Genomic DNA, 22,836 nt, shown 5'->3' with positions numbered 1-22,836 from the left:
ATTTGATATATTTTTTTCGTTTTTACTGTTCCACCTTTTCCCTAGAAAACTGCACATTATAAATCTGTAATGTTTCCATTATTTTTACTACTACATCCCTCTGTTTCACGATGCAAATCAACACTTTTTGACTAAACATAAATTAAAAACATTGATGATTCCAATTCTGCTGTAAATACCGTTTATTATCAAGCAACATGTATCTACATGTACATATACACTCCGCTAGCCACCAAGCGGTGTGTGGCGGAGGGCACAATTCGCGCCAAAGTCATATTTGCCCCCCTCTGTTCCACTCGCGGATCGCGCGAGGGAATAACGACTGTCTGAACGCCTCAGTACGAGCTCTTATTTCCCTTATCTTTGAATGATGATCTTTACGTGATTTTAAAGTTGGTGGTAATAATATATGCTCTACATCCTCGTTGAAGATTGGATTTCGGAATTTAATGAGCAGCCCCTTCCGTTTAGCGCATCGTCTGTCTGCAAGTGTGTCCCACTTCAAACTTTCTATGAGATTTGTAACGCTCACGCGATGGCTAAATGTACCAGTCACGAATCTTGCCGCTCTTCTTTGGACCTTCTCAATCTCTTGAATCAGACCCGACTGGTTATGGTCCCATACAGATGAACAATACTCTAAGACTGGACGAACTAACGTATTGTAAGCTATTTCCTTTGTTGAAGGACTGCATCGCTTCAGGATTCTACCAATAAACCGCAATCTAGAGTTCGCCTTACCCGTTACTTGTGTAATCTGATCATTCCATTTGAGATCATTTCGAATAGCCACAGCCAGATACTTGACTGATGTTACCGCTTCCAAAGACTGATCATTTATTTAGTAGATAGGAGGATATCTATATAGAACAAAAATGTTACGTAGATTACGTGGCTCTTTATATGTCCGCACTCAGTTTTTAGACAGTTCAACGCTTCTGGTTTCTGGGGAAATTTAGTAAGACAGTGACTGCATACGTAAAGACAGCTCTCGTTACGAGGTAACGCGCGACAGGTATGCCACACAGGTAACATACAGGTAACACAGATATAACATTGCCGGGCGGAGTGGCCGAGCGGTTCTAGGCGCTACAGTCTGGAACCGCGAAACCGCTACGGTCGCAGGTTCGAATCCGGCCTCGGGCATGGATGTGTGTGATTTCCTTAGGTTAGTTAGGTACAAGTAGTTCTAAGTTCTAGGGGACTGATGACCGCAGCAGTTAAGTCCCATAGTGCTCAGAGCCATTTGAACCACGATATAACATTAATTGACCAAAGGTACTAGGAAAAGTACTGTAGTTACGCTCACTTCTGATAGTCTACGGAAGCCCGCGGTAACTCTGAAACTCGGTTCACTCGTCATGAACATTGGTTACCTTTTGGCATTTTTTATTGAATTAAATTTTTCCTCTGGCATTCACATTGTGATGTACCTGTAATCGTGAAGCACAGTCGGTTAAGCTGTGCCCAGTGATACAGTACCTTCTCTAGTATTCAACAGTAACTCGGATTCCCCGCCAAGCGTGAATATCGCTACGAAGGGTACGTCAGAGGTACTGCAGCTCTGTACCACAGCCCCAGCGTGCTCCAGCGGAGGGCGCCGCTCTGAGCATGTCGCATGAGCCCGTCCACTGACGCCGCAGTGGTCGCGGCCCCACACTTCAGCGGCACTTCTCGCTGTTTTCTGAAGCCTTTGATACACGCCAATGATAGCAGAGTGATTGTCCTTATCCGTGTTTACATTTTCCGATTCGGATCGCTCCCTGGACTTTGCGCATGCTCACGACGACTATCACTACGCTCTGGACTTTGTTTCCGGCTAGCCGTTCACTTCATGAACACTGCCGTCATCGTTTACACGAACCGTCTGTTTGTTGCACCGATCTCTGTATCACCGCTAATTCGAGTGATCGTAAGCTATATTCTACCTACGAGGAGTAACAGAGAAAAATCTTTGCTCCGAACAATGCTTGGAATTTACTATTGCTCGTGCAGCACAAAGCATTATTAGTATTAGTAAGTAAGATATTGCATACTGTATGTATTCGTTACTACAGGGTGTTTAAAAAATGACCGGTATATTTGAAACGGCAATAAAAACTAAACGAGCAGCGATAGAAATACACCGTTTGTTGCAATATGCTTGGGACAACAGTACATTTCAGGCGGACAAACTTTCGAAATTACAGTAGTTACAATTTTCAACAACAGATGGCGCTGCAAGTGATGTGAAAGATATAGAAGACAACGCAGTCTGTGGGTGCGCCATTCTGTACGTCGTTTTTCTGCTGTAAGCGTGTGCTGTTCACAACGTGCAATTGTGCTGTAGACAACATGGTTTATTCCTTAGAACAGAGGATTTTTCTGGTATTGGAATTCCACCGCCTAGAATACAGTGTTGTTGCAACAAGACGAAGTTTTCAAAGGAGGTTTAACGTAACCAAAGGACCGAAAAGCGATACAATAAAGGATCTGTTTGAAAAATTTCAACGGACTGGGAACGTGACGGATGAACGTGCTGGAAAGGTAGGGCGACCGCGTACGGTAACCACAGAGGGCAACGCGCAGCTAGTGCAGCAGGCGATCCAACAGCGGCCTCGGATTTCCGTTCGCCGTGTTGCAGCTGCGGTCCGAATGACGCCAACGTCCACGTATCGTCTCATGCGCCAGAGTTTACACCTCTATCCATACAAAATTCAAACGCGGCAACCCCTCAGCGCCGCTACCATTGCTGCACGAGAGACATTCGCTAACGATATAGTGCACAGGATTGATGACGGCGATATGCATGTGGGCAGCATTTGGTTTACTGACGAAGCTTATTTTTACCTGGACGGCTTCGTCAATAAACAGAACTGGCGCATATGGGGAACCGAAAAGCCTCATGTTGCAGTCCCATCGTCCCTGCATCCTCAAAAAGTACTGGTCTGGGCCGCCATTTCTTCCAGAGGAATCATTGGCCCATTTTTCAGATCCGAAACGATTACTGCATCACGCTATCTGGACATTCGCGTGAATTTGTGGTGGTACAAACTGCCTTAGACGACACTGCGAACACCTCGTGGTTTATGCAAGATGGTGCCCGGTCACATCGCACGGCCGACGTCTTTAATTTCCTGAATGAATATTTCGATGATCGTGTGATTGCTTTGGGCTATCCGAAACATACAGGAGGCGGCGTGGATTGGCCTCCCTATTCGCCAGACATGAACCCCTGTGACTTCTTTATGTGGGGACACTTGAAAGACCAGGTGTACCGCCAGAATCCAGAAACAATTGAACAGCTGAAGCAGTACATCTCATCTGCATGTGAAGCCATTCCGCCAGACACGTTGTCAAAGGTTTCGGGTAATTTCATTCAGAGACTACGCCATATTATTGCTACGCATGGTGGATATGTGGAAAATATCGTACTATAGAGTTTCCCAGACCGCAGCGCCATCTGTTGTTGAAAATTGTAACTACTGTAATTTCGAAAGTTTGTCTGCCTGAAAATGGACTGTTGTCCCAAGCATATTGCAACAAACGGTGTATTTCTATCGCTGCTCGTTTAGTTTTTATTGCCGTTTCAAATATACTGGTCATTTTTGAAACACCCTGTAAGTTGGTTTGGTTTGTTTGGGGGAAGAGACCAAACAGCAAAGTCATTGGTCTCATCGGATTAGGGAAGGACGGGGAAGGAAGTCGGCCGTGCCCTTTCAAAGGAACCATCCCGGCATTTGCCTGGAGCGATTTAGGGAAATCACTGAAAACCTAAATCAGGATGGCCGGAAGCCAGATTAAACCGTCGTCCTCCCGAATGCGACGTTACTAAGTAATGAGCATTCTGCGAGATTGGAAGTGTCGATTCGTTACGGCCTGAATTGTTTCGATACTTGCATGTTTTCTCCCTAGCACATATTTCCTCCCCGTCTCTGGCCAATTCGGTAACTTTCGTAAGCCTCCAATTCGTTACCCTTGGTGGACATGCAGTAACAAAAATTTTCGTTAGTCAGCTGTATTCTTTCCCGTACGTTCGTCCCGCCTCGGTAGTTTTCGTATTCCTCCAGTGTTTTATTCTCAGCGGAACAAGTCGTCATTGACATAGAGCACCGATTACATTTTGTCACATCCCGTGTTTACTTTCTCTGTTTGAAATTCGTGTCCGACTGGGTGGAGTCGACAGTATTAGTAATCTTTCAGTTCCTTGTTTCCACGCACTGTTGTTTCTGCCGTACGGAAAATAGACGGTTTTTCGATAACTCATGGTGTTAAACGGTGCTACGGCAGGTGTTACGAACACAGCTTCTGCTGTCCGGCTTACGTATGTTGCCATGCCTTGTCATTGGAGACGCCGACAGACATAGATCAGAATTGTCGTGTTTGGCGGTAGAGGCAATGGCCTGGCGATTCAGTTTGGAATTATTTTGATACAAAAAACAAGTTCAACTCTCGTAGTTTTAAGCTGTTATAATTAATGCCACCACAGCCATGGCGACTGTTCATCAGAGTATAGAAGAGAAAAATCAGTTAAGGCAACAGGTTCCTTTCAAATAGTGCGTTCAAGAGCACGGCTATACCCACAACTAAATACAAGGGTTGGAACTTTAATAGTGGGAACTATTTATTTACAGCTCGTACAAAATATATACGTGTTTAAAAGTTCTACTGGCCTTCAAAGTAGTCACCAGCATTGTGTATAACCCGTTGCTAGCGATGTGGAAATCGTAGGATACTCTTAGCAGTGCCAGTTGTGTTGAGAGTTCGAGCGGCGCGGTCTATTGCCCGACGAATTTGTAGCAGTTCTGAAGTGAATGGCGTGAAGTGTTACCTTCAGTTTAGAAATCGAGTTGTACTCACGAGGGCTTAAGTCAGGGGAGCGCAATAGGTGTTCTAGCACTTAGCAGCCACATCAAACAAATAGTAACAAAATGGTTGAAACGGCTTTGAGCACTGTGGGACTTAACTTCTGAGGTCATCAGTCCCCTAGAACATCATTTTGCAGGACAATGCTCAAGCACCTACAGTGCAAGCTGTTACTGATTTGTTTGACTCGTGGGGCTGTTACGTGCTATTCCATCTACAGCACGCCCCTGACTTAAGTCCTCATGAGTTCAACTCGATTTCTAATCTAAAGGAAACACTTCACGGCACTCGCTTCAGAACTGCTACAAATTCGCCGGGCAGTAAATCGCGCAGCTCGAACTGTCAACACAACTGGCACTGCTAAGAGTATCCTACGACTTTCACATCGCTGACAACGGGTTATATACAATGCTGGTGACTACTTTGAAGGTCAGTAAAACTTTGAAACACGTGTCTATTTTGTACGAACTGTAAATAAATAGTTGCCACCATTAAAGTTGCAACCCTCATAGATTAGCAAAACAGGCATTATGTGCAATCGTTGTATCAGTAATGGTATTAAATACGGAAGTGACGACTGACGAATAATTTTTAACGGGACGACAACTGCTGTTTTAACAAATATGACTCTGTAAGTTCTGAATGTGTTAACATATATTGTTTCATGCAATGTTTGTTTACATTTTGCGCTAGACTGAAACTTTAATATTACATATATTTGTCCTGTTTCAACATATTTATTTGTCAGTAACAGCAATGTCGAGTAATTGTTGCTTTTACGGATGCGAATCGAAATACGTGAAAGGTGAGACAGTTACTTTTCATAGTGATGCGTGAGCTGGGAGGCAATGTACGTTTCAAGGCGAAAATCCTTTTCAGTGTATTTGAATGCTCACTTTACAGATGACCCTATTCTACACCTGCAACAAAGCTTTTAAACGCCGTGGCAAGGAAGCAAAGAGAGCCTTGATATGTTTCTAAGGAATTTTTCTCCCTCTGGTTTGTATGCGGGAAAACAAAACAACTGAAGCAGTTGCTGGAGCACCGTTATGAAAAAGTCACCAATGATCTATTCTCCAGAGATTCATGACGAGTGACAGGTCGAGCGAATAACAGGCTACGAAAGCAGTGGTACTCGCCGTTCTTGGCTCTAAGCACTATGGGACTTAACGTCTGAGGTCATCAGTCCCCTATACTTAGAACTACTTAAACCTAACTAACCTAAGGACATCACACACATCTATGCCCGAGACTGAAGCGCCTAGAACAGCTCGGCCACAGCGGCCAGCTCGCCGTTCTTCAAAGAGAGCTTATACATATATCGTCACGTTGTATTGTACAAATACAGCCCGTGGAGTTATCAGAAACAGGGGCAGGACCTTAGGCTCTATAACCTCCCTCATGTCCTCCACCGTAGCTGAGTGGAGCCGGCACGGTAGCTCAACGTGTTCTGTCAGATCGACAACTGCCCTCTGTAATAAAAAAAAAATGAGTGAGTGGATCAACGATGAACTTGAACATGCGTCATGGGACATCCACCCCGAGAAAATACAACAACCATTAACGAACAAAATGACATTTAAAAAAAGAAAGAAGGAAAGGTGGACAGCGCCGGCTTGTCATGCCGAGGGGCCCGGGTTCGATTCCCGGCTGAGTTGATTTCCTCCGCTCAGGGACTAGGTATTTGTGTCGTCTTCATCATCTTCATTTGATCTTAATCGACGCGCTGGTCGCCAAAGTGACGTCACTTCAAAAGACTTGCACCAGGCGATCAAGTCTAGTCGCTGGGAGGCCCTCGCCACACCTCCCCGATGGCTCAGTTAATGTTCAGACTGCCCTCAATACATAACAGTTGATATCATAGTTTTATCCAATTGGGCACCGAATCACTGAAGTTGGTGCTTGTCCGCTTTCCCATCGGACAACAGAGGCAGCCAGATTGTGGTAGTTACCATAGCGCCTATCACATCTGCGGCTTTTATTTTAGACAGGATGAAGGGGTACTCATTGTAAAATACTACATTTTGCCACGGCGGTATTCACGGACACGTTGCGGTCTGAGGCCTCAATGAGAGAAGGTGAGCACAATGGCTTGCGTGCCACCAGTCCAACGCGCAGTAGGAGGAGGAGATTTGTGTTTAACGTCCCGTCGACAATGAGGTCATTAGAGACGGAGCGCAAGCTCGGGTGAGGGAAGGATGGGGAAGGAAATCGGCCGTGCCCTTTCAAAGGAACCATCCCGGCATTTTGCCTGAAGCGATTTAGGGAAATCACGGAAAACCTAAATCAGGATGGCCGGAGACGGGATTGAACCGTCGTCCTCCCGAATGCGAGTCCAGTGTGCTAACCACTGCGCCACCTCGCTCGGTCCAGCGCGCAGTAGACAGCGCCGACGCAGACGGGTGCACACTTGTTGCGGTGCTCCAGCGTCGAGCCAACACTTCGAACAGGGCTCTGGGATCGGTTACGACAACGCAAATAATACCAGTTGCTCTGTGGTTTGGTCACACAGCACGGTCTAGCACCAATTAAACTTCGTCACTGTCTTCCCTCCATTGGTTCTACGCATGCAACGCTACAGCAGCAAAAAGCCATTTCCGTACTTGCTGAGATGCCGTTGCCGACAAACCCATTTTCTAGAGACGAGTGATTATTTCCCGTTTTAACTGACATGGTGGTATTTCTCTCTTCGATATTGGCGAGAATTCTGAAACTCTGTTTCCTTGTTGCTTCCATAGTGCTGGAAGGATAGGGGGCAATAGCTGCTTTAAACCTTATTATGGAAAATGATAACTATTTACGATTATTTTATCTCCAGTCAGCTGTGTTTAGGTCTGTCACTGTCTGTGTCCAGTCAGCTATGCCTGTTGTTATGTGCGAAAGATTTCGAAGTTTTAAGGCTTCATCTTAGGCAAATTAGCTTGGTAATCAGTGGCGTATGTCTCGCCAAGTACATCGGATCATTAACGCCAGCATGTTCTAGTCTGGTTACTAAGCGACTACAAAGTTAATCTAAAAGCATCATAAGCCAGCATCCCTGCGCATGGTTAGTATGTGACTGGTAAGCTGAACTAAAGAATTTTAACTGAACTGGTCAGAACCTCTTCAGGTACATTGGCTAATTTATCCATGTCGTTTATCGGGTTATTACAAACCAACATCTTCTGTTCTTATTACTAAGCGACTGATCAGTTCAGTTAAAATTCTTTAATTCAACTTACCAGTCACATACTAACCATGCGCAGGGATGCTGGCTTATGATGCTTTTAGATTAACTTTGTAGTCGCTTAGTAACCAGACTAGAACATGCTGGCGTTAATAATCTGATGTACTTGACGAGATGTACGCCATTGATTACCAAGCTAATTTGCCTAAGATGAAGCCTTAAAGCTTCGAAATCTTTCGCACATAACAGGCATAGCTGACTGGACACAGATTACAAGAGAATGGATAGTTTTTATTCTCCATAATAAGATACTGGAACTTGCTCTTATTTTACCATTTCGTTTGACAGTTGTTACGTGAGTGAATTTGATATTACATTGACCTTTGGGATTAGACAACACTGGGCGCTACTGGGCCTATATGTATGCCATCCTTCTAGTTCGGATTTGTTAGAGGCATTCTTTTTAGGTATTGCGATTATCATAAGTTGTAGTGCTTATAAATATTAGCTTTGAGCGGTGAAAAGACGGTTGCTGTCCTCGTATTGTGTGAAACTGAGATTCGATTCAAATTCATGTCTGCTTGCTGAAAGGAAATTAATCAGAACGTTTCATACTATTAAATTTGGGTGGTGAAGAGATTACCTACGTACCTCATGAAGTCGACGAAAACATGCTCAGATTTAACCATTTCGCTGTACGAAGGACCTAGCAACTCGGTAACCACTCGAACCAATTCATGGTCAAACCAGTCCTTGTCTGATTGCAGAGTGAACCTAAAACGGAAAATAAGATTAAAATGTGTCAAATATACTGCAAACAGATTACATTAATTTTATGTAGGTTCTTAATCCTCTAAGAGATACATAATAATGGAACAGTAAGAGTTTCTTAACTTTACTCGCATAACATACCGGTCAGAGAAGACGCGTGTGCACTCGTGTTTCCAGAGTACCATTAGTACTGACTCATTCTCGATGACAGTTGAAAGGGTGCCCACCATTCCTTGCCAAATGCGAGACAGATCCCGAAGACTGAACACGTAATGAAATTTCGCAGGCGTCGGTAGTAATTTCGCCTATAGGACCAAAAGATATTCGTATCTAAGTAATCAGTGATGTACGACAGTTACTGTTAAATACTTGTCTACTAAGCAATATGGAATATCAAATAAAACATTTAGAAAAAAAAATTACAATGAAAATGTACCTCGCTGGAGCACATGATGCCCACTAGGAGCGTTTACGAACTGCGCTGTTGAGGAGATTCAGTAGAAGTAGCTAGCACGTCGGAGAGAAAACGGTGCGGTTGCCTCGGACTTAGGAATAGTTTGGCCTGTCATGTAGTTGTAGTGTAGTTACATCATGTTCTGTGTAATTTACAAAATTTCATGTCTTAGCCAGTTGTAACAGTTTTCTTCTTTGATCGCGCTTAATTGAACCATCCGTCATGCTCATTTTTACGACCCCTGAAGTTTGTCACCATCCGCAGTTATACCTCACGTGGTCTCTGCACCTAGTTTGACACACATGGTGGCAACTTGATATTTGTCTAAACAAACAGCATTTGAGATTACAAAACCTAGACGTAGACTGAATGCCTGCTTACGTCCTAGTATGATGTCAAAAATAATAGCCGCGCGGGATTAGCCGAGCGGTCTTTGGCGCTACAGTCATGGACTGTGCGGCTGCTCCCGGCGGAGGTTCGAGTCCTCCCTCGGGCATGGGTGTGTGTGTTTGTCCTTAGGATAATTTAAGTTAGGTAGTGTGTAAGCTTAGGGACTGATGACCTTAGCAGTTAAGTCCCATACGATTTCACACACATTTGAACATTTTTTAAAAATAATAACCAATTCTCTTTTTATAATGTCACTTAAAATCCGTCTTGATTGCGAATTTGTTTATTCATATGACCGGTTTCGGTTCATTCAGAACCATCTTCAGATCTGATATTTCAGTTACAGGAGTAACTGAATGAACCGAAACCGGTCATATGGATAAAAAAAAATTTTCAATCAAGACGGATTTTAAGTAACATTATAAAATCACTGATTGCTGTTATTCCATAAGACATTATGTCTGTTTTTGCAACATTCACTTTTTCAGCATCAAAAGCAAACATTTTATTCCAATGTATAGAGTTGAGGTGATTTACAATTCAAGTAGGTTTCTTTTCACTGTCTGACTGACTGTCGTATACAAGGTCGCAAAAGACAAACTGTCCATGTATTTAATTGCGCCCAGATAAAAATCATATAGACACCACAATCCAACTCCTAAATCGTAGAAACCATGGACATTTCATGGAACACCATTTCACTGATTTACTGTGAGTTTCTGTACTTTGACAAAACCGTCCGTAAGGGGATCAACTACTGTGATCAACAACGTGTAGGTGAGTGGATTCTCCATCGGCTAGGTAGTTGTAAAACGGCATTTGGAAAAGGAAGAGAGCAAAAACGTACTCGCCAGTTCAATGTGGAGTTTTTCGCAATCACTCCTCGCTACAGATCCCAATTCTTCAGCAAATATCACTTCTAAGTGAGACAGAGATTAACTTGGATCCAAGAACACTGTTAGTGTACGCTTGAGAAATCGCCCCGAGCTGCAGCACTGGCACAAGCCTGCTGAAGTTCCATGAGGTGATTGATCACTCTCCCAGTAAGATTACGACCGAGACTAGTAGTGGTATCTCTTCATAAAGGGAATGTTTACGTCAGATGAAATGAAGCTCCTGTAATGTAGACTGTATGTAAACTGAATAGGGAGTAGCGCTTGTGGGAGAAGTACACTGCGCAACAGAATCACTTTTTCGAAACCCTCAAATTGTCTTCTATGAAGACGCATAAATTTGAAATTTGGCTCAAAGGTGCCTACACTCTTCCGCTGCAGCAGTGCAAAAGTATGGCGCCATGCGACGTCACTCACGGCTTGACGACGCTTCAAAAATCTAAGTGTCGACACGTGAGAAAAGAAGGCCAGGGCTCAGAAGGTCATGCGACGTGTAAGGTGGGTTAATGATTTCACATTGGCAGCAAATTTCACTACAATTCTGCTCAACCGTGGTAGCGTCACACGATGGGAAGGTCGCTACACTCCCTCTTAGTCAAACTTCACCCCTTCTGTTGACGCCTCTGTGATGGAGTTTTGAGCGGTGACACCCTGCGTTGAAATCACGCTATTTTATTATCGGTGACCGAGGGAAAGAATTCAGGAACATCGTGACTCAGAATCTACGCGAAAACGCCTCATAGGGTGGCATAAAGGGCGTCATGGAAACCACCCCTTTAACTAGGGCGCTGATTCCCGCGCATTTCGCCGCGGAAAGCGCATTCTCATTGGCATGAGCAACAGGACGACGTTCATGACAGCCCTGGCAGTTTCAGCCCCTCTCTAAGGATATTGTGAGGCTGCATCCCCATTGAACATGATCGAACTCCATTGGAGCGAAGTGCGACCGCAATTTTTGATCTTGTGTACAGGTTGGAACTACTAGGGACCGTTCAAAACCATTCGACGAAATGTGAACGTGATCTGAAGCAGCAAAGTGTACTGAAGATTTCTCAGCATCCTGTTTCACACCCTCCTGTGGTGTGATCATGGAGGGATGCGATATTGACAAATGCATGATTACAGTGGCAAAGGACCCGTCTAAGACGCTCCAGTTCAACAGTACCCTCGGTGGCACCTGCCCACATTTACTGAGAATTTTAAAAAAACTGCCCTTAGAGAGAAAATCTGTGAAGTTGTCCTAGGTGCCTGCAAGCAGACGACCACTTGACACACCTCCGATGCCAGTTGCCTGCCTGCAGGCGTCTAGAATCACTTCACAGGTTTTGTCTGTAAAGGCACATTTTTAAAATCCTCAGTAAATGTGGGCAGGTACTCGGAGTTAGGTTTAAGTAGTTCTAAGTCTAGAGGAATGATGACCTCAAATTTTAAGTCCCATAGTGCTTAGAGCCATTTGAAGCATTTGGCGTGAAATAGGAGGGCCGAGAAAGTTTAAGCACCCTTAGCTGTTCGGAATCACATTCAAATTTCATCTAATGGTTTTGAACGGTCCCTAGTTGTTCCAACTTGTACACGAGAGCAAAAATGAGGTCGCACTGCTTTCCAAAGGGGTGCGATCTCGTTCAATGGGGATGCAGCCTCACAATGTCCTTACAGATGGGTTTAAGCTTCCGGGGGTGTCAGCAGCGTCAAAGCTTGTCGAGGACATCGTCCTATTGCTTATCGCACTGAGAACTGTCGTTTTCTACCGCAAAATGTGCGGGAATCAACGCCCCAAGGAAGGGGGCGGTTTCAGTGATGCCCTTTATGCCACACTCTGAGGTGTTTTCGCGTCGATTCTGAGCGTCATTGTATCTGATATCTTCTCCTCGGGCACGCTTAAGAAAACCACGTGACTTCACCTCTGCTTGTCGCTGTTCTGATGTCCAAGAATGGGTGGAAATGTCGTTAAGAGAGGTTGTGACGACCTTCCCATCGTGAGAAACGTCCGTAGTGTCATTGGACAGAACAGAGGTGCAATTTGGTGCCAATGTGGTAACACACCTTACACTTTCTATGAACTTGTGAGCCGTGGCCTTTTTCGCATGTGTTGACACTTAACTGTGAAGCATCTCCGAGACCGAGGGTGAAGTCGCCTGGCGCTCCGCTTTTGCACCAATACGGAAGAAGGCTGTAGGGACGGTCAGCCATATTTCAAACTCATGCGTCGTAGTGGGAAACAGTTACGGGGTTTCGAAAAAGTGATCCTTTAATTCCGTTGCGTAATGTAGCATTTCCCGGAAGAACGCCTTACTTGCTGTGCAGGATGACTAAGAATCTGTTCCCATCTATCAGCGCAGTAATTCTGTAGATGTGTGTTTCGTTTTTCTTGTGTTATATTTGTTACTAATTTCTAAATTCCGCGTATTGTTGACAAATTTGGTGGAAAATACCTACTCTTAGGCGTGTCTGATCACTCTGCTGCCACTCATTTAACGAGGGCGCAACTGAAAGGTAGGTATAAAACTGAGAAACATCACGCAATTGCTCCTTGTGACGTAGTTAGTTACGCAGAGTGGGGACTTACCCTACCGCTCTTCAGTTTATAGACAAACTTGTGTATTTGCCTTCGCTCTTAACAAACGAATTATACTCTGCCTACATCGTTAATCATGCACACCTGTCTGTAACTGTACTGACCGTTACCTTGAATAATGTATTGCTTCAGACCACACGTTTCACCAGAATAGTGTAGGAATGAGTTGATTATTACCTCACTGAAATGCAAGTATTTGGCTGATACTTCATTTCACCTAAACACATCCCCTCCTCCGTGGCAGAGGCCTCTAACTCACGCATCTGCGGTAGTCCTCGCCTCGCAGGTAGCTGTTTCGAATACTGATAGTTGAAGAACCTTGGGCATGTAAATAACAGTGTGCAGTGATGGTGTTCTGTTAGTTATGTGCTACGTGTGCCAGATATAGATATATTCCCACAACATGGCCAATAAGACTAGGATCATAACCTCACTGGCTCAGCAAACTAAAAATCTTCTCGTCTCTTCCAATCTTTGCCATTAATAATTGATGTATAAGTGACAGTTAGGAATATAATTATGGCAGCATGCTGACAAAATACTTTGTGAGAATTAATATTGGATAAGGAAGGACTGAATCTGATAAAATGTAATGATATTTAAATTTTATACTAGATACAACATTTTTGTATGTTCAGTTTTACTTTGTTTCGAAGTTGGGCTTACCCTTGTCCGTTGCCATAGCTGTCTCGTTAGTGGGACTAATTTCTTTACCAGCTGGCGCACCTCTGACGTGAAACCGCGTTTGGCGTTATAGTGTCCCTCGCCTATCACAGAGAATATTTTATCGACGGAGGTGTCCGTGGGCAGTGTGCAGTTAAACACAGAAAATTGTTTCTTTAGGCGAGACGGTATGTCATTTCGGCCTCCACCTGTAAGAGAGACAAAAGTCTTCGTATTCTGAGCCAGTATTAAGACAGACAAAAATGTTTTCATAGGAAAGTGTGCAGTAGGTGCTGACTGTCGGGACCACAGAGCAACGTGGAAAGTTTACGTTACCAGGAAGACACATGGCAGCCACGAACTGGACGTCGACGACAGTTATAAACTCTCCAGGTTTTTCAAGGCTGTAGAAGCCCTTCATATCCATAGTCTGACGCACAATCTCGTTGGTGATTTGGTCACCCCACTCATTTATTTCCGGCAAGTTTATATCGTCAATAAATATCATCATTTTTTTACCTCCTGGAGGACCAAAAGTATTACCCATTCGCTTCTCAACATAACTCTCAATCGTTTTCTGAAAGTAAACGGAACATTTCTTTGACTAATGTCCTGTTAATGCAACATGTTATGACAATGAGAACACTCAAAATTCACTTATTACTAGGGTAAAACTGGCAAATTTGTTTACTGTGCAGTTACTCTTTTCATAAGCTTAAGTGGGTTTCATTGTTATTACAAATATTTTTAAGAACGTATCACGCTGTACTTTATTTGCATATACTGCAGTATCCTGAATTCTGAATTTAGATGTATATAGCAATAAAAAATTAGTTTCACAACAAAACAGTCATATAATTTTACATCATATAAAGCGTACGATCAAATGACTATACTCAACTGAAGGAATTGCCCACAATCAACTCTTTTATCTCCCATTCTAATTTAGTTTAATTTTCTCCAAGACTTCGCATCACTGAGAAAATGCATAAAGATGTTGATTGTATTTTCTCATTTTGGGAGAATTGAAGAGCGATCTGTTTAATTGTTAAAAACCATTCAAAAGCCAAGATCGTATAAAATATTTTTTTCATTTAAGGCAACCGCTTTCAACAGACTATGCTGTCATCGTCAGGTCTTAAAATCTGTTGTTGTAAAGCATGTTCATTCTACGCTGAACTCACGCACAAGATGTCAAGCGGAGAAAAATAGCACATTATAAAAGATTTGTCATCGCTAAAATATTTAAAAACACCTTGTGCAACAGGTTATGTCCACACACATATTGCTCACAGTTGCTTGTTGCCTCATACAAACACTGTGAGCAGCAAGCAACTGTGAGCTATATGTACAGGGACATAACCTGTTGCACAAGGTGTTTTATGTTTTTAAATATTTTAGCTACGACACACCGTTTATAATGTGCTGTATTTATCCGTTTGTCACTTCTTCGTGAGGCCAGCGTAAAATGAACATGTTTTACAATAAAAGATTTTAAGACCTAAAGATGACAGCATAGTCTGTTGACATCGGTCGTCTTATATAAAAAAAACTTAGATAAAAATATTTTATGTGACCCTGACTGTTGAATGGTTTTTAACATAAAGGTGATAATAGTAGCATTGTTCACCCCTTTGAGAACTAAATTCGATTTTAATTCAGAGTAATGAATATCATTTTTGCTTCTATTCTTGCAGCTGTGGAAACAGTTACGCAACCTGAGCAGTATTTTATTATTTACCGTAAGTTTCACGCAGTTGTTAGTGTACGGTTACTCTGAAGTTCAAATACTTAACGCCTTAAGCACGCGAAACAAAAAAGCTTCAAGAATGATTTTTCACTCTGCAGCAGAATGTGCGCTGATTTGAAACTTCCTGGCGGTTTATAATCATTCGCCACATGTGGCATCTTTGCCTTCCGCAGGCAAATGCTTTACTGTCTGCGCTATCCAAGATCGACTCACGATCTGCCACCATAGCTTCCAGTTGACTTTTATTCTCCACTGACTTTCGTTTATGTTAGTCTCTGTACTTGGTTATCTCACTGCGATGTTGTCAGGCGCAGCACTTCAGCAGGTTGTTCCACTATCTTGCAGACACAAGAAGGGCAAGAGTTCGCAATAGATTTCGCAGTTCTCATACCAGATATTGAGTAACGAGGAACAGGAGCTGCTGAAAGCGTCAACCACATTCTAGCGTGATCAGTTCCGCACGAGCAGTTACTTCATCCACATAATGTACAACATGTGGATGCTCTAAAGCTACGAGACCACCACGCCAGGTTTCATTCCACCGCTAGATTATAAGACGGAGCACTGAAGGTAAGTTCTTCTCAGCTTGCATTTCATTTACAGCTGGGGCAGTATTCACACAGAGCGAGATGATAAATTACCATTATCATCACCTGTGACCAGATACAAAGCCTCGATCGATCATGGAAGCAAAGCATCGGGCTTTTTTTATCATAGAATCAGTAAGTGGACAGGAACTGTAGGTGACAGACTCTTAACCGAACAAATCAACAGGTGCTGTTTATCGCCAATTTCTGCGCGACAATGACAGACACTACCGAAAAACTTCCCTTGTGGAAAGCCAAAAGACACGGCTCTTGTACGATGCGGCACAACCCCCACGTATGACAGTACAGAACACAAAAGGTTACTGAGTGATGGACCGGTCAAGGGGGTCCAGAAACATGACTTCACGTTCGGTTGATCTCAGTGCCTTAGATTCATGGCTATGAAGACATTTAAAGGCACTGGTGTATCCCTCATCCATAGACAACGTGCAAACGTTACAGTTGTTTGTGTCCCGTCCGTATGATCAAATCAGAGCGCAGATAGAAGCATTCGTAAGAGTTCGTGATTCTTTGAGGAGGAAAGCTAAAAAACAATTTAAGAATCACTGGTAATCAGGCTGAAATCCACTCTTAAGTGTCAACAGACAGATGCTATCATAGGAAAGAAGAGCCTAGGTCTCAACAAATATTGACTCCAGACGAATGCATATGAGATATTTTTCAAGCTTTGATCACTGTTGTCTCCTGTAAGAATACTGAATATGTTTTTAATTCTCTAGATACAAATTTAATTTTTTATATATAAATAATTTTTAACGTTCTAGAGGGTGACCCAAAAGTCCATTAACATTTGGAAAAACACTACTTCACGGAATAATGTTGGTAGGGAGGTAAGAATTGACGCACAAGCCTGAAATTCCATGGGGTTTTATGGAAACCAAAACGAGCGCAAAAACTGGCCAACAGATGGCGCTGGACAGCAACACCGCATAGGAGTCGCGATAAAATGAGCTGTAGTAAAGGAGAGAGTCAGATCATCCTTATCCTGGCAAATAAACACCTGCTGGAAGACACCACTTTTATGCAAGATGGCGTCCCATCCCATACTGCTACGTGTGTGAAAGATCTCCTGCTCACATTTTTGGTGAGGATCGCCTGCTGAGCCGCCATGTCCGTGATGCTTGGCCTCTCAGGTCCCAAGACATCAATCCGTGTGATTATAGGTCGTGGGGTTACCTGAAATAGCAAGTTTACCGCTATCGTCCGACCTCATTACGAATACTAAACGACAAGATCCGACGGCGGTTTCTCAGCATACCTGCTCATATATTGTACAGTGCTGTTACAACGTCGCCCCTTGTCTACAGGTGCTGTTGATGAATGACGGCCGACATGCTCAGCACTTGTTATAAAGAACATTGCCTTTGCTAAAAGTCAATTGTTATGCTAATTATTGCTTTTATGTGGTATAAAGCGCCAGGTGATGGCCATTTTGTGCACTCTTTTTGGTTTCAATAAAACCCAATGTCATTTCAAGCAAGTGTTTAATTTTTACCTCTCTACCAACATAAGCGGAAAATTGAAGGAACACGTACAGCACAAAAGTGTACAGGCCGACCTCGTCTGTTGACTGACAGCGATCGCCAACAATTGAAGAGGGTCTTCATGTGTAATAGGCAGACATCTATCCAGACCATCACACAGGAATTAAAAACTGCATTAGGATCCACTGCAAGTACTATGACAGTTAGGCGGGAGGTCAGAAAACTTGGATTTCATGGTCGAAAGGCTGCTCATGAGCCACGCATTACACCGGTAAATGCCAAACGATGCCTCGCTTGGTGTAAGGAGCGTAAAAATTGGACGATTGGACAGTGGAAAAACGTTGCGTGGAGTGACGAATCACGGTACACAATGTGGCGATCCGATGACAGGGTAAGGGTATGGCGAATGCCCGGTGGACGTCATTTCCAGCGTGTGTAGTGCCAACGGTAAAATTCGGAGGCGGTGGTGTTAGGGTGTGGTCGTGTTTATCATGGAGGGGGCTTGCACCTCTTGTTTTGCATGGCACTATCACAGCACAAGCCTACATTGGTGTTTTAAGCACCTCCTTGCTTCCCACTGTTGAAGAGCAATTCGTGGATGGCGACTGCATCTTTCAACACAATCGAGCACTTGTGCATAATGCACGGCCTGTGGCGGAGTGGTTACATGACAATAACATCCCTGTAATGGACTGGCCTGCACAGAGTCTTGACCTGAATCCTATAGAACACCTTTGGGATGTTTCGGAACGCCGATTTCGTGCCAGGCCTCACCGACCGACATAGATACCTCTCCTCAGTGCAGCACTCCGTAAAGAATGGGCTGCCATTCCCCAAGAAACCTTCCAGCACCTGAGTGAACGTATGCCTGCGAGAGTGAAAGCTGTCATCAAGGCTAAGGGTGGGCCAACACCATATTGAATTCCAGCATTACCGATGAAGGGCACCACGAACTTGTAAGTCATTTTCAGAGCCATGTGTCTGGATACTTTTGATCACATAGTATATATATATAATATGTATATATGAGAGATGAGGAAGTTGTTGATTTATGATTGTTGCAGCAATCGTGATTGTACCCAGAACCTACAAAAGAGGGTAGGTAACACAACATTAATATTAGACGGATTTCCAGTGATGATACATTTCGTTTGCTGCCTAAGTTATGCTCAATCCCTCGCATGCATGTATGTACACATGTTTTTTCTTCTCTCTCTCTCTCTCTCTCTCTCTTACACACACGCATACACACACACACAGGCACGAGACGCACGCACGCATACACACCCACCCTCCCACCCAACCACCCAACCACCCAACCACCCACCCACCCACCCACCCACCCACACGCACACACACACACACACACACACACACTTCAATTGCGGTCAGTGCCGTTGTTGTAATGTGAAAACGGAGCTATTTATCTCTCGTCGGAAAGGGCGTGATCATTGGCTTTCAGGCCAAGGGTGGAAGCATTTACGAAACAACAACGTTTGTAAACTGTTCGTGTGCCGCTGTGGTTAAAGTGTACTGTGCATGGCAAAACGGCACTATCCGAAACCGGTGCTGAGGCAACTGTGGTGTACCACGGGTATAGATGACAGGGGGTGAACGACGGCTGCGGAGATGTGTAGGTGGGAATAGGCGTGCAGGTATTGAGCAACTGAACACTCAGACGAAGCAATGAGCTACCATCAGTGTCTCAGTGTCTCCTCAAGGAGCGTTCATTGACTGGTGTTGTGTATGGCACCCATGCTGACTGCTCATCGGCGACGAAGGCTGGAATACAACTGGCCGTCCACTGAGTGGTGACAGGTGGCCTTCTCGGATTAATCGCGTTTTATGCTCCATCTGACAGATGGCCATTGGCGTTTACGGCGTGAGACCACTGAAAACAAACGTCCCACAACATTCGTCGGAACAGTCCAGGCCGAAGGGTATTCCCCGAGTGACTTCGTCGAGTTTCCAAAGCACAATGGATCGACACAAGTATACACGATCCTTGGGGAGATGTCCACCCCTATACGCCTTTTGTTTTCCCTCGTCACGACGGAGAATGCAACGTGTCACACAGCTCACATAGAACGTGCGTGGTTCGAAGAGCACCAGGATGAGTTTACCGTACTTCCCTGAGTACCGAAGTCCCCTGATTTAAACCCAAATGAGAATCTGTGGGATCATCTCGATCGGCCTGTAGGCGCCATGATTCCTACAGCAGCTGGCCTCGGCATTGGAGCCGGCATAGCTCGACATGCCTGTCGGTACCTTCCAGAACCTTAGTGACTCTCTCCTTGCACATCTCGCAGCGGTCCTGGGAGGGAACAGTTTGTTCCATCTCATTTTTTTTTGTTGCATTATATTGAATATACTTTCAACATTTGTTTAGTTTAATTAGTGTGATATCTCGAGTGAAGAAGTGGACTACCTGTTTATTTAATTCAATTCACAATTACATAAATGCACTTCCTTTCCCTAATCCCACTACGTTGCCTTGGGTTGATTAAGTTTGGGGTTTGTATTAGGAGTTCGTCTGCTGATAGTGCCAAGGCAGAGATTTGTTCACCCTGTAGGTCGGTTAGTGCCAACCTAAGCCTGGAGTAAAGACAGAGATGATGCACCTGTTTGCAAGGGAGTAGTCCGGGGTTGGTAAGAGGTCCCCCTCCCCTCCGTGTAAAGGAACGGCCGTTGAGAGCTGCCATGATAGGCACTCTTGGGGTAGCGGCTGAACTGAGCGGACGGGATCGAGGGCGATATCCGTCTTTGTCGCCAATTTCACCGTGGGATGAGGTATTATGTTTTACACTGTTACAAAATCGCCCTTTTTCAGGATTGAAATAGTTAGCGTGAATTGCTTTCTTTTGGGAATATGGGAGATATCTGTGTCTGCTTTGTTCCCCCGTTTTACCGCTAAAGACTGTCCCAGCAGGCGGACCACAAGGGCAGCAACGTAGTCCCATCCTCTTTCCCAGTGCTTAAGTAGAAACGAGATGCCTGTCAGTTTAAGCACCTTCAGTGCGAGATAAAACTAGAAGTTATTTGACTTCACTTTGTTTGCTACAATTATTGAACTTTGGGAAACATAGATAATAAATGTCATATTAAGTTTGTAAAGTTTCTGGGAATCTAGACAATAAATGTCCTATAAACTTGATGTCATGGATTTAGTGGTCCGTACAAACCCCAGTCCTGTGTCGAGGGCAGTGTCACGAATTTAATGGTCATTACGAACCCCAGTCCTGTGTAGAGAGCAATGTCATCAACAAAGTGGTGTCCTTATAGATCATGATGGAGCGTGCCTTTACTGACTTGCCTACTTGGTTGTTTGAGCCCTCCCCCGCGTTATCCGTTGCGCAATATTAACATAATAATCATCAGATCATTTAACTAAACGTCAGGCCAGCCCCTTAAATTCAATACTTCCGGGCAATGTATCAAGCGGGCAAGCACGTGTCAATGAGGTGACTTGGCCACACACACGTCCGGCACGCTCTAGCGTGGATAGAAGGAAACAGAGGAAGAAAGATACAAAAAGGTAACGATACATAACTAAACAGAAGGGACCTTTCAGTCCGCGCTGCACACTTTTGGCAGATGGTCACATTAATGTGCAAGGTCAGTGTGTATGAATAATACAGAAATACTACCAAGTACAAAAATGACACACATCGCTAGTAAAAGACTTTTTCAGCATATGTACTTCGATAATTCTTAGCAAACATAAAACACTTATTAGTTTGGCATCATTATTTCATCCTGTCTACATCGACACGCAAGTTGCCAAAATGGCGTCAAATTGAAAGACTTGCACTAGGCGGTCGAACTGTCCTGGACAGGGTCTTCCGTCCAATCATTCCATACGATCATCAAATAACTATCCGCCCCCGGTAGCTGAGTGGGCAGCGCGACAGAATGTCAATCCTCAGGGCCCGGGTTCGATTCCCGGCTGGGTCGGAGATTTTCTCCGCTCAGTGACTGGGTGTTGTGTTGTCCTATTCGTCCTCATTTCATCCCCATCGACGCGCAAGCCGCCGAAGTGGCGTCAAATCGAAAGACTTGCACCCGGCTAACCGTTTACCCGACGGGAGGCCCTAGTCACACGACATTTACATTCATCAGATAACTGGATTTACACATTCTGAAATACAATTGCGCTACATTGTACACGTAAGTCAGATTAAGCAAGAAAATAAGTGATACATATTTAGTTAGCCTTTACCATTTTCCCCCTGCGAATAAATAAGAAGCTAAGTAATCACCAAACTTCTCGTTTCACCGTAAACGAAGAAAGAAAATAAAATCCTTACAGAGTACGAATCTTATAAAAATCGTAACCTCTCCTACGTACCTGGAACTGAAATGGACTCGTAGCAGAAGAGAAATTGAAGGAACGATTGAGATACATTTCTGGGTTGGATTTCTTCATGTAAGCCTTCATCATGACAGTCTTGGCAGAGCCCTGCTCGCCGATAAGTAAAACAGCTTTCGTTTGCGAAGCTATGGTGTCTATAAGAAACGTTGTTCTCACGTTTTCGATTATGGGAACCATTATAGTGCTGTAGTCAGGAGTCGAAGTCTCTGGGTATGAATAACTTGGCACCAAATTGCTCCAAAGTTCCCATTTACCTGCAAATATTTCAATTGCTTGAATAAGAAATAGAACAGAGAACAATTAAATTAGGTATAACGACTACCTCCCGTTATAAAATAATAGATGTTAATAAGTGAAGCAGTGTGGAAATATTTATAGTAATATTTCTAGTACCTCTAAGAAACTTTACTGAATCGCTAGGAATATTTTCATTGGAATCCAACATTTGCTCAAACATATTGCTTTAAAGTCATTAACAAAATATATCTCACTACTGGGTCAGTATTTATTTTCTTTGAACTGCAACATAGAATTACAGATACCCTGCAAACAAAATTACTCATACATTATCGAGACATTGCTTTCAATCTGTCGAACGCTTGAAAATGATTTTTGTCGTCATAGATATTTGAAATTCTTTCCTATTTACTTGAGATCAATAGGTGAAAACTCAGATATCGAAGAAAGATTTGAGAGGTGGATTAGTAAAATACTGGATACGAATTCAACATTAAGAATCCTGAGTTACGGACAATGTATTTTCTGTAGGCTACTTTACAAGATTATCGCAACATCATGATAGGTTCCGTCCGTAGTGCGTGTCCAGGTGTACCAAAAACTTACTGCTGACGGTAAATTAAAAAAA

At 43.7% G+C, this 22,836-nt stretch overlaps 1 protein-coding gene across 1 annotated transcript in view; it reads right to left on the bottom strand.

Annotated features, from left to right (window-relative positions):
- Positions 1-22,836, bottom strand: part of LOC126184483 (dynein axonemal heavy chain 5) — a 976,026-nt gene that overhangs the window by 278,176 nt on the left and 675,014 nt on the right. Inside the window, exons 45-49 of the mRNA XM_049926874.1 lie at positions 21,948-22,225; positions 14,094-14,334; positions 13,761-13,966; positions 8,924-9,087; positions 8,663-8,785 (exon numbers count right to left, since the gene is read on the bottom strand). Of these exons, the coding sequence (XP_049782831.1) occupies positions 8,663-8,785; positions 8,924-9,087; positions 13,761-13,966; positions 14,094-14,334; positions 21,948-22,225 (1,012 nt within the window). The remainder of the gene's footprint in view (positions 1-8,662; positions 8,786-8,923; positions 9,088-13,760; positions 13,967-14,093; positions 14,335-21,947; positions 22,226-22,836) is intronic.

This window comes from Schistocerca cancellata, chromosome 4 (genome assembly GCF_023864275.1).
Source record: "Schistocerca cancellata isolate TAMUIC-IGC-003103 chromosome 4, iqSchCanc2.1, whole genome shotgun sequence".
Lineage (NCBI taxonomy): Eukaryota > Metazoa > Arthropoda > Insecta > Orthoptera > Acrididae > Schistocerca > Schistocerca cancellata.
This window is presented reverse-complemented; position numbering and strand designations above follow the sequence as displayed.